Source organism: Panthera pardus, unplaced genomic scaffold (assembly GCF_024362965.1).
Source record: "Panthera pardus isolate Hobbes unplaced genomic scaffold, ASM2436296v1 HiC_scaffold_11, whole genome shotgun sequence".
NCBI lineage: Eukaryota > Metazoa > Chordata > Mammalia > Carnivora > Felidae > Panthera > Panthera pardus.
In genome coordinates this window covers 73,528,834-73,541,291 of record NW_026526666.1, presented here as the reverse complement: position 1 = coordinate 73,541,291, position 12,458 = coordinate 73,528,834, and the positions used below count along the sequence as shown (strand labels likewise).

At 42.7% G+C, this 12,458-nt stretch overlaps 1 protein-coding gene and 1 long non-coding RNA gene across 13 annotated transcripts in view; one reads left to right on the top strand and one right to left on the bottom strand.

The window, feature by feature from the left end:
* Window positions 1–12,458, top strand: part of CCDC30 (coiled-coil domain containing 30) — a 132,925-nt gene that overhangs the window by 107,530 nt on the left and 12,937 nt on the right. For all 12 annotated transcript variants that reach the window (XM_019429207.2, XM_019429211.2, XM_019429208.2 and 9 more), the window contains one exon: window positions 11,160–11,301. In XM_019429207.2, coding sequence (XP_019284752.2) covers window positions 11,160–11,301 — 142 coding nt within the window. The remainder of the gene's footprint in view (window positions 1–11,159; window positions 11,302–12,458) is intronic.
* On the bottom strand, window positions 430–2,686 carry LOC128775363 (uncharacterized). Its single transcript, XR_008420095.1, has 2 exons — window positions 2,587–2,686; window positions 430–841 (listed from the first exon to the last, which is right to left on the bottom strand). It is a non-coding gene; the product is annotated as an uncharacterized LOC128775363 (long non-coding RNA).

The window sequence follows — 12,458 nt, the reverse complement described above, 5'->3', positions numbered from 1 at the left end:
AGCCCTGAGCACCGTGGGGGGCAGGAGAGGGTTGCCTTTTGTATAATTTTTGCTCCTTTGTCTCCCACATATGGTAACCTACAGTCTGAATGGGCGGTCTATGTTACAGAGTCGTGAGGAATGTTGCGCACGTGCACATAGCCAGGTTGCCTTCCCTGGTCTTGAGGTTTTCACCACATTCCTTAGGGAGGGGCTCTACCACACTTAGGCAAACAAGTATGATGGCCACGGAAGAAAGAATGCTCACTGAGAGCTTTTGAATTTGAGAGGGTTTAGGCAGAGAGAAAAGTTAAATACTTTGTACACAAATAAATACTTTATGACATTTCTGTATATCATAGATATCTTGAGAAAGTTTCCTTAATCTGGAAGAGCAAATGTTAGAGAACCGGCAATACTTCAAAACAAGAGCTGCAAAATGATAACCCATCTTTTTCAGTTCATTTAGTCCCATGTTACTAATTCTTCTTCTGTTTCAATGCAACTTTTTAGTTCTGAAAATTCTTACCCATCTTAATATTAATCTTAAAGATGTCAAATGCCTGTATGTGTCCTAAAAGTTCTTTGTATAAGTCTCCTTGAAGATGAAACATGTTTTCTTATACGCATCAGAACAAATAACTATAAATGACAAAATCTCAGAAACGGACATTGGTAACAATCTAATATGAGAGTTCATTAAGATGCAATTGACAGGGGCGCCTGGGTGGCTCAGTCGGTTGAACGTCCGACTTCCGCTCGGGTCATGATCTCGCGGTCTCTGAGTTTGAGCCTGGAGCCTGTTTCGGATTCTGTGTCTCCCTCTCTCTCTGACCCTTCCCCGTTCATGCTCTGTCTCTCTCTGTCTCAAAAAAATAAATAAACGTTAAAAAAAAATTTTTTTTTAATTAAAAATAAGATGCAATTGACAAGGAAATTCGGTTATTTTTGGGACACATAACACTTCAATAATCGCATAGCAAGTGCCGACCTTATTACCAAAACATATTAAAACATCAGGATTTGCATTTATATTGGAGCATTTACCCATGCATTTACCCATGCACTTACCCATGCAACACAACCTAAGGTTTACCATGAATGACAGTGTTTTCCAAGTAACTTCACATACCAAAAAAAAAGGCCTAACTGGTCAAAAAGACTTCATTTACAATTTAAATCTTGGGAAGTTTGTTAAAACCTTAGAAAGTTACAGAGCACAACCTAAACAGGATTACTGCTCATTACAAATTTTATTTATTCATTTAAATTTTTTTTTTAACCTTTACTTATTTTTGAGACACACAGAGACAGAGCATGAATGGGGGAGGAGCAGAGAGAGAAGGAGACACAGAATCGGAAGCAGGCTCCAGGCTCTGAACCATCAGCCCAGAGTCCGACAAGGGGCTCGAACTCACGGACCGCGAGATCGTGACCTGAGCTGAAGTCGGCCGCTTAACTGACTGAGCCACCCAGGCGCCCCAGAAATTTTATTTATTCATTTAACCAAGGTGGCACTGAGAGATTCCAAAGGCAAATATGTAGGGTTATATAGTTGTTAGCAGAACTTAGCTCCTTTCACATTGAGAAGTTTTAACTTGAAGTAATCAAAGACTTGATAAAGAGGAAACCCAAAGCTTCGGTTTTCTCCGGCAGACCAGAGAGAAAAATTTTGCATATTATTTTTTTATCAAGAGCAGATCAACAATCCAAGAAAACTTTTGTGTTTTGAGCAGAGAGAAAAGCAGAATTTTAACCTTATACCAGTGTACTTTTAAAATCCATTCGTTGCAACCTTAGTGCATCCTAACCACACATGAAATTCCTTTCCAGAGATTTTCCTTCACGAACCTTCTACAACTTTCCTTTGCCATCAGATTTTGTTCCAAACCATTTCTCTCCAAACAGCCATTCTCATTTAGGACAAGATTACTTTCTTTTACCTTCCACAAAAATGTATTTCCATTCCTTATATTCTTCTTACACATTTCCTACATTTTTACATACTGAGTTGTTTCCCTTATTTCTATTAGTATTAACTACATTCAGCAGAATTTTAACTCTTAGAAACCTTAGTTTCCAGTGAAAACTTAGTAGTAACCGATTGTGAACGGTTACCAGAATTCTTTAGATGGCAAATTTATGAACCACTTAAGCACAAGCATGTTTGCCGACAGACCCAAATAGCCTTAGTTTCTCTGCAATAAGAAGTCAAAGCGCAAACCTAATTAATGTTTTAGCATTCCATTCTATTTGGAAAAGACCTAGATGTCCAATGAATTCTATCCCGTTCATTGTGCAATCGAAACTTTAGTGTTTCAGGTTACCAAAGACTTTGAAAGCTGTCTTAACAATTACTGCTGAAAACTTCAAGACAGACAAAATTAACCATTATTTTAAGTCATCTTCTTGCTAACACATTGCAGAGGTAACTTGAGCTTATTTGACCTTCAGCAAACCTAGATAGAATAAAAAAAAGTTTTATATTTAATGCTGATAAACAGGTTTATCTCAAACCAGCAAACTTAAATTCGTTTAAATACCAAAAATGTTACCCCTGCATCCACTTAAAAGTCAATCAATTTGTTCCCTGTTTTTAGTTTTTACCTGGAACATCAGCGGGGAATATGAAGTGGGGAGCCCAAGGAGGTGTCCTTTACTCCTTGACTTAGAGGGTGGGAGGAGGAGCCAATGGTGCCTGAGGCACTAATGATGGTTGTGCAGGCTGCACCCAAGGTGGTGCAGAAATAGGAGGAGGAGGAGGGGAAGGCTGAAGAGGTGAGGTTCTACCCAGAGGCCTGAAGGCAGATAAAATTCCAGAGGGCAGAGAGAGAGAGAGAGAGAGAGAGGTCTAATTGGTCCTAAAGCCTGTCCACTTGGACAGATGAGCAGGCACCAGGTTTTTTGTTTTGTTTTGTTTTGTTTCCAAAGTGGAAATATGGAGTCCATGTCAGGTAGGAGAAGGCAGACATTTGTTTCCCCGAAACAAATGGAGTTTCGGCAGCTGCTTGGGAATATTCCTTAAAGTCCCCGTCCCTAGGTAGACTAACCACAGTTAGTTCCAATTATAGCCATTAACCCAGGAAATGAATGAAGGAGAGGCCCTCACATCTATTAGCAGGAGAACACAGAGAGAGTCAAGTGTCCCCTTCATTAGGGATGGCCTGGGTTTCCTCCAGCGACTTAGTTCTATCAGGAGGAGGCCTGTTTAGACATCCAATATGTCAGGAGGGAGTTTACTAACCAAACACATTTAGGCAAATGCATTCTGTAAGAGGACTTTTCGTCTGGGTCCTGATTTAGAGCCGTGAATGCCTGCACCTAGGGTACCTCTATCCATTTGCCAGATTTCCTGCAGAAGAGATCTAACGGCTAGATCCTAGCAAGGCCAATGCAGTGTTATGGGAGATCAGTCCTTTCCTAAATTTTGCAATGCAAATTGTCTCCACTGGATTGAAAAGGCATCTCAAGGGAGGATCCCTGAGAACTGCAAATTGTCTCCACTGGATTGAAAAGGCATCTCAAGGGAGGATCCCTGAGAACTGAAGAGGAGCTCCCATGCTCCTCCTTCCTAGAGAGAGAAGTAGAGAAGGTCCATTACTATGGAGATCCGCCACCTCACACCGCCCCCCCCCCCCCCAACTCCCGACTCCCAGTTGGCGTCCCACACGCAGGATGTGTCAGAGGTTCCTGGTGTTAAAGTGACCTGAGGCATCCCTTGAACAAAGTTGCTATGATCACTGACCAGCCAACTAAGGGCCCCTGAAGGAAGGATGCTAGGGTCCCTCCCTCCCTCCCCGCCCCCCCCGCCCCCCCCCCTCCCCGCTTCCCCATTGCATCCTAGAATACAGATGGGTGCTGATGTATGGACTGAGTTTGCCTTGTCAAAAAGGCTGAGAAGAAACCGCCATTTTTAACCCAAGGAAAATACTGGAAAAGTTTTACAAGGGGGAATTAGCCAATTTTGTAATGTAAGTAGCAGTTAGTAGAAGACATTGACAGAAAACAGTAAAGATAGAAATCTATCATGATCTAAGCGACATTCCAACACATATAGGCTTTACAGCCAACTCCCCTGGGAAATGGTCCCCAGTTGGGTTTTAATTCAATTGAGTACTGGTTTCGGCTGGCTCCTAGTGGGGGTCTCCTGGCCAGAGGCGGCTACACCAGAGATTTGGAGGGGAATTACATTAGACCAATGAGGAGGAAACCTCACACTGGAGTCTTAAGATCGGTGGCCGTCCTGGTGACTTAGGTGGCTGTCCCGTGCCCAAGACAGACAATTTTGTATAAGGACAGGAATAAAGAGAGGGCATCAAGCTTCTGGGTCTTATTACCATTCCCGCCAGGGTACTAACTTTCAGCCAAAAGGCAGGCTTTTTCCTCCCCATAGAGTAGCCACAGCTAGAGGATTGCAACCTAAGCAATCGACATGAAAGTGTTCCAATTCGACCACATTCCTTGAAAAGCCCCTGAAATGAGAGTAAAGGAAGAAAAGAAAAGGTACTCATCAAGTTTGTACCAAGGCTCAGAGTCCAGATGAAAAGACTCAAAGCTCCCATGTAAGGGCACCAAAATGATGGGATTCTTACCACATGTAATCTTTTGTGTCCAACTTCTTTTGCTCAACATATTCTATGATTTTTGATGCTCACGTATAGTCACAAATATTTGTCATTTTATCTTAAAATTTTTTGCTGGCTGTGAGGCTGGCTATTCTTCCATGTTATTTTCCCCTTGCCTTTGGGACAGTGGATCCTGACCCTAGCTGCATGTGCCTGGGCACCAGCATAGATTTAGTTAGATCAGAAGCAGTGGGGATAGGGCTTAGGGATCAATGTTTTTATAAAAGCTTCCTCATGTGATTCTGATGTGCCATCCGGTGTTAAAAACCACAGATTTAGGAAAGAAAATGGAAGGAACTGTCAAAACTCGAAGTTCATTTTTGTTTTCATTCCCCTGATCCCAGTCCTGACCTTTATGGACCATGCCTAATTTTTCCATGTTTTCCCAACCACTCTTCCAGAGGAACAAATTCCTTGCCTTTTTGAAAGAAAAATAATGGAAAAGTCCATCTGGTTTTACTTGAACATAAACAAAAAGTTGTCCCTAAATTTTAAAACATGAGTATTGTGCTGCCTCATAGATCTAGTAGTTAATAAAACCAAAAATAAACTTAGAAAATGCCTGTGCTCTTCAGGCAAGTTGGCCAACAGAGCTTCTGACCAAAGCAGAAGGTGTGCCAAACAGCCAGCCAGCAATGGCGAGGGAAGGCTCCAGCCTCTCACCCACTGTACTGAGTCAACATACTCTTCAAACCATGCATAACACTACAGGAAGAAGCCTGAGTATCAGGCAATAGGAGCTAGTTAGGTCAACCCTAATCCACTCACTTAATGGAACTTCATTCCACTGTAAAAGATGGGGGCCCTGAAGGTGAGACAGCAGCATGAGGAAATGCTTACAATATAATAAATGAAAAGGGCATAAGATAAAAATTTTAATATAGGTAAGATTTAAGGAAAAGATGCTTATAAAAAGACTAGAAGGAAATACAACCACTATTTTAATACTAATCATATTGGGAGTTGGGTTTTCTTCCCAAATTTTCTATAGCTTATCATCTTACTTTAAAAAATAAATTAATTTCTGGGGTGGTGGAACCCCAGAACACCACCTGAGTGGTTCCAGTGGGTGTCTGACTTCGGCTCACGTCATAGTCTCACAGTTCATGAGTTCAGGCCCCGCATCAGGCTCTGTGCTGGCAGCTCGGAGCCTGGAGCCTGCTTCGGATTCTATATCTCCCTCTCCCTCTGCCCTACCCCCGCTGGTACTCTTTCTCTCTCTTTTGAAAATAAATAAAACATTAAAAACAATTTTTAATAAAAAAATTAATTTCTTTTTTAAAATGTTTATTTATTTATTTTGAGAGAGAGAGAGAAAAAAGAGAGAGTAGGGGAGGATCAGAGAGAGAGGGAGAGAATCCCCAACTCCGCTAACAACACAGAGCCCGACCTGGGGCTTGAGCTTTAAGCTCGACACTGACAGTGTGGATCCCTCCCCATCTCTCTCTCTGTCCCTCCCCTGCACCCGCTCTCTTTTTCAAAAATAATGAACTAAAAAAAAAAAAAAAAAAAAAAAGACATAATTTACAAAGCTGTACGACTCTCTTGGAGTAGCTCTTCCATCACAGTTTGATTAGAATTAGCATCTAGATAAGTCTGTTTTGCTCCTCCCCTCCAGCTGGTTCCTAGTACTTGTATAAAACAAAATATCAAACCCACACATATTTGGTCAATTTATGACAAGGAAGCAAAGAATATACAGTGGGGGGGGGGGGGGCCCTGGGTGGCTCAGTCGGTTAAGTGTCCGGCTTCAGCTCAGGTCATGATCTCACAGTCTGTGAGTTCGAGCCCCGCGTCGGGCTCTGTGCTGACCGCTCAGAGCCTGGAGCCTGCTGTGGATTCTGTGTCTCCCTCTCTCTCTGCCCCTCCCCTGCTCATGCTCTGTCTCTCTCTGTCTCAAAAATGAATGAAAAAAGAAAAAAAAAACAACAAAAAAAGAATATACAGTGGGGAAGAGACAGTCTCTTCAATAAACAGCGTTGTGGAAACTGGATGGTTACATGCCAAAGAATGAAGCTGGACCACTCTCTTATACCATACACAAAATTTTACTCAAAAAATGGATTAAAGACTTGAATGTAAGGCCTGAAATGTAAGCCTACAGTTAACACCATAGTCAATGGTGAAATGCTGAAAGCTTTCTCTAGTAGATCAGAAGATATAAACTTTCTGTTATAAAACAAATAAATCGTGGAGATGTAATGTATAGTTAATACAGACCAGAGTTAGTATTGTATTGCATCTTTGAAGGCTGCTAAGAGAGTAAATCTTAAAAGCTCTCATCACAAGAAGAAAAGTTTCTATATATGGTGACAGATGTTAGACTGTAGGGATCGTTTTGCAATATACACAAATATCAACTCATTGTGTTACACAGCTAAAACTAATATAATGTCAATTATGCCTCAATTTAAACAATAATGACATTTAATTTCATTTTAAAAAATTAAAAAATAAACTTCTTGCCGGAGAAATCAGCAACATCTGGTTTGCTTGGCTTTGCTGGCATTATAGCATTAGGGTAGAGTGGGAGATCACAGGCTCTAAGGTCAGATTCTTCTTTGTACAAGTAACTTCCTTCTGGGTCAGGAGTCTCAAGAGCACCCTTAGGTTTGTGATTCATTTGGACTCACAGAACTCAGAAAAGCTGTTATACCCGTGGTTATGGTATATTACAGTGAAAGAATACAGATTAAAATCAGCAGAGGAGAAAGGCACATAGGATAGAGTCCAGGAGAGACAGGATGCAAGCCTGTTGTCCTCTCCCAGTGGAGTAGAACGGACAGTACATAATCCTACCAGCAATGATGTGTGACAACACGTATGAAGGTTTCCCAACCAGGGAAACTCACCTGAGCCTTGACATCCAGAGATTTTTATCGGGGGTCAGTCTCATCGGCATGGAGTGCCCCAGTGATTACCGTTAACTACTCAGTCTCCAGACTCCCAAACCCCCAAGGTCAAACTGATACAGCATGGCCCAGGGCCCTAGGAGAACAAAAATGCACTGACCATAAATCATACTGGGGTTTTGTTTTTTTTGAAATGTTTATTTATCCTTGAGAGAGCACAAGCAGGGGAAAGGCAGAGAAAGGGGACAGAGGATCCTAAGCAGGCTCCGTGCTGACAGCATAGAGCCCGATGCGGGGCTCAAACTCATGAACCGCGAGATCATGACCTAAGCTGCAGTCAGACGCTCAACCGACTGATCCACCCAGGTGCCCCGATCGTATTGTTAACATAAAATATTGGTGTGGTCCAAGGCCACAGGTATACAAAAATGTTATTGAGCAGGATATTCCAAGGCCTTAGAGAGCTAGTCAAGGAATGTGAAGGGTTTGGATACCTCAGTTCCACTGAGTAAACTCTACTGCACAGCCTCCATGTCCTGATTCATAGAGAGGAGATTGGCTGCACAGCTTTGCTTTAAAATCAAATGAGAAAAATAAATAAATAAATAACAATAAATAAATAAATAAAATCAAATGAGGTGTGTGAAAAGCCTGGAGCACAGGTTTTTAGTTAGCTGGTAGTTCCCTTCAGTCAGGGCTTCCCCCAGTTTAAGTATCAGAGGTAAGATCAGACAGTTGACATGTGCAAACTGCTCAGGACCGTAGGCCTGAATGACTGTGCCCTCAAGTGTCTACAGTACCCAGAGTGGATTCCTCATTCCTTAAACACTTTCTGTTTCAGTTAAAAAGGCATTACCCCAATGTCTAGGCATTCAGGGAAATCAGGAGGCTACAGAGACCATTAGAATAGTTTCTTCTTGTTTGGAGTAGTTGTGGTTTTTTGTTTTTTTGTTTTTTAAGCTATCAGGATGTAATTAACCACAAATAAAAATAAAGTGAAACGAAAGAAACCAAAAACTTGACATCGATTTAGACCAAAATTTTCTCTTACATAAACAAGAAATCTGGAGGAAGGTGATTGTTGGGGTAGCTTTAGCTGCTCAGTAGTGTCGTGAAGGCCCAGGCTCTTTCCTTCCTTTCGCCCTGCCATGCTTGGTGGGTCAGCACCTTTGTCTTTAGGCTTGTCACATCATGGTTACAAGGTGGTGACTGTAGGGGCAGGTGGCGCAAGCTCAGCGGGAGGCCAGCCAGCGCAGAGAGGGCTGGTTTCTGAAGTTCCTGAAAGTGCCCAGCAAGCATACCTTTGTCACAGGTCCATCCCTGTAGCCACACACACACACACACACACACACACACACACACGCACGCACACCTGGGACCCACCCACCTTTCTTGAGATCAAGAGCTCTCTGTGGGCACCTAAATGAAATCTGGGTTTTGCCAGCAGGAGCGAAGAAAGGCTCTAGGTACACTTAGCCTGCCACAAGTAGTCTGTTTGTGATGAAGTGGAAGTGGTGAGAGATCCCTCCCAAATATGCCCAGGGCTTTCTCTCAAGCTTTAGGTTGCATTAGAATCCCCAGAAGCATTGCTAAAACACAGATCCACTCCCAGAGTTTACTATTCTGCGGTTCTGGGAGAGAGCCCGAGGCTTTGCACCTTCGAACAAGTTCCCAGGCGATGCGGATGTTGCTGGTCACAACGCGGCTTGGGGAACACTGCTGTAGGCTGAGAAAACCTGGTTTAGGAACGTTAGCTACAGCAGCGCTTCTCAGTGAGCAGTGGTTTGCCTCCCAGGGCAAGGGAACATTTTGCAATGTCTGGAGACATTGTTATGACTGGCATCAAGTGGGTAGAGGCCAAGGATTCTACAAAGCACAGGATAGCCCTCCACCACAAAGACTTATCTGGCACAAGATGCCAATGGGGCAAAGGTCAAGAAACCCTGGTGTGGAGTGATTTTGCGTGATCAGACCTAATAGGTTCAAAGTAAAACTTCTCCTCAATTTTTCATTAGAAGAAGCACTTTCTGAATAACAATGTTCTTACGTGGAAAGCACAGCCATTCTCAAAGAGGTTTGCCTAGTGGTGGCATTGAGGTATTAATCTGTTCTCTTGTTTGCTCGGATTAGGTGTTACAGTAGCTTGAAATGATCATTTAGCTTTTTGTTCTTTAAAAAAACCCCAACAGGTTTATTGATACAATTAATACACCGTATAGTTCACCCACTTAAAGTGTCCAATTCAATGGCTTTTAGTTGCACATCCACCACCACGATCAATTTTAAAACATTTCACACCCTCAAAAGAAGCCTTGTAGCTGTTGTCCGCCATCCTCAGTTTCCCTCCCCACCCCTAGCCCTGGGCGACAAGGGATCCTCTATTTGCCTCTTCTGGACGTTACATATAAATGGAATAATAGAATGTGTGGTCGTTTGTGACTGACTCTTGTCACTCAGCATAATGCTTTCAAGGTTCATCCATAGTGTCACATGAATCAGTACTTCATTACTTTTTGAGGCAGATTCGTGTTCCATTGTACAGATATCCCATATCTTATTTATCCATTCTTCAGGTGATGGTCTTTGGGTCGTTTCTACCTTTTGGCTATTGTGAATGGTGCTAGTGTGAATATTCATATTCAAGTTTTTGTGTGGACATATGTTTTCACTTCTCTTGGAGAAATACCTAGGAGTGGAATTGCTGGGTCATATGGCTCTATGTTTAACCATTTGAGCCAGGCTTTCTCCAAAGAGGCTGTCATTCCCACCAGCAGTGTTTGAGAGTCCCAATATCTCTACATCTTTGCTGGCACCTGCTATTATCTTTCTGTTTCATTTTAGCCATCCTAGTGGGTGTGAAGTAGTATCTCGTTGTAGCTTTGACTTGCGTTTCCTTAATGCCTAATGACGTTGAACGTCTTTTCATGTGCTCATTGGTGGTAAGTTCAACTTATGTCAGAATCAGAGTTAGAGTCTTGAGCAGAAACCTACAGACAACTGGCCTGCAGAAGTTCAGACTTGGGGCAAGGATCGAGAGCAGACTCCGTTATCAGAGACTGAAGTGGGTTATATCACTGTCCACAGGTATAGCCAAGAACTAGAAACTTAAATTAACAGCTGACTCCATGGAGCAGGATTCAGAATTAGATGTCAGGGGTCAGAAGTCAAGGAGTGTTTCCTGAGTTGGGGATGACTAAAGCTGGTGTTATTTAAGAGGTTATCCTTGGTCCATTTCCCCTACTTGGGGGCAAGAAGTCCTGCAGGAGTGAGGCAGGACGAATATCCACATCTGGTGGCAGGCCTCGACAGAGCAAAAAGAGGACACCCGAGAGAGGCGTGCACACACGAGGAGGCAACATAAACTTCCACAGTGCTCAGCTGGGCCTCTATTTAAATTTACTTTGGGGGTGCCTGGCTGGCTTAGTCAGTTGAGCGTCCAACTCTTGATTTCAGCTCAGATCATGATCTCATGGTTTGTGGGATCGAGCCCCGTGTTGGGCTCCGTGCTGTTAGTGGAGCTTGGGATCTTCTCTCTCTCTGCCCCTCCCCTGTTCACACACACACACACACACACACACACACACACACTCTCTCTCTCTCTCTCTCAAAATAAAGAAACAAACTCAAAAAATAAACTAAAATAAAATAAGAATAAACTAATAAATAAGCAAACAAATAAATAAATAGAAATTTACTTTTACAGAAACTTCAATGAGAAGCATCACCACCACAAAGTCAAGCTTCGCCGAGTCAAGAACCTTTTACTTCAGGAAGTAGAACTGCGAGACAAGAGAATTGAGCATTTGGAAAATGAAGTCAGAATCCTGCAGCACCAAGTGGAAAAGGTGGGCAGAAGCGAAGAGCTCCCCAAGTTGTCGCTGCTCAACCCATTCGGGAGAGCGCGCTTGGGCGGCAATCCACCCGGTGGCCCCTTTGCAGCCCAGGTTTTCACTTCTTTGCACCTTCTTTATTTATTTATTTATTTATTTATTTATTTATTTATTTATTTATTTATTTATTTATTTTTTAATTTTTTTTTCAATATATGAAATTTATTGTCAAATTGGTTTCCATACAACACCCAGTGCTCATCCCAAAAGGTGCCCTCCTCAATACCCATCACCCACCCTCCCCTCCCTCCCATCCCCCATCAACCCTCAGTTTGTTCTCAGTTTTTAACAGTCTCCTATGCTTTGGCTCTCTCCCACTCTAACCCTTTTTTTTTTTTTTTTCCTTCCCCTCCCCCATGGGTTTCTGTTAAGTTTCTCAGGATCCACATAAGAGTGAACACATATGGTATCTGTCTTTCTCTGTATGGCTTATTTCACTTAGCATCACACTCTCCAGTTCCATCCACGTTGCTACAAAGGGCCATATTTCATTCTTTCTCATTGCCACGTAGTATTCCATTGTGTATATAAACCACAATTTCTTTATCCATTCATCAGTTGATGGACATTTAGGCTCTTTCCATAATTTGGCTATTGTTGAGAGTGCTGCTATAAACATTGGGGTACAGGTGCCCCTATGCATCAGTACTCCTGTATCCCTTGGGTAAATTCCTAGCAGTGCTATTGCTGGGTCATAGGGTAGGTCTATTTTTAATTTTCTGAGGAACCTCCACACTGCTTTCCAGAGCGGTTGCACCAATTTGCATTCCCACCAACAGTCTTTGCACCTTCTTTTGATGTGAGTCATCCTTTAAGACCTGCCAGAAAGGATGTAAGACTCGTGGGGATGCTGAACCGAATCAGACGCTGAAAATAGCCCGCACTTCCAACTCAGGAGCAGTGTCTGGTCTTCTCTGACATACCCTTCCGAACCACACTCAGTAACTCATTCCTACTCCACGTTGCCCTCATCATGCCTCGAACTCCTGTCGGTCTTAAATGGCAGTGAAAATATATGGCCCCTATTCCTTTAGCAATCCTTGTGGGGTGTCTCCAAGCCTTTTTCTAAATATCCGTGGTTTCCTTATCCCTGTCCCGTTGCCCCTGTGACT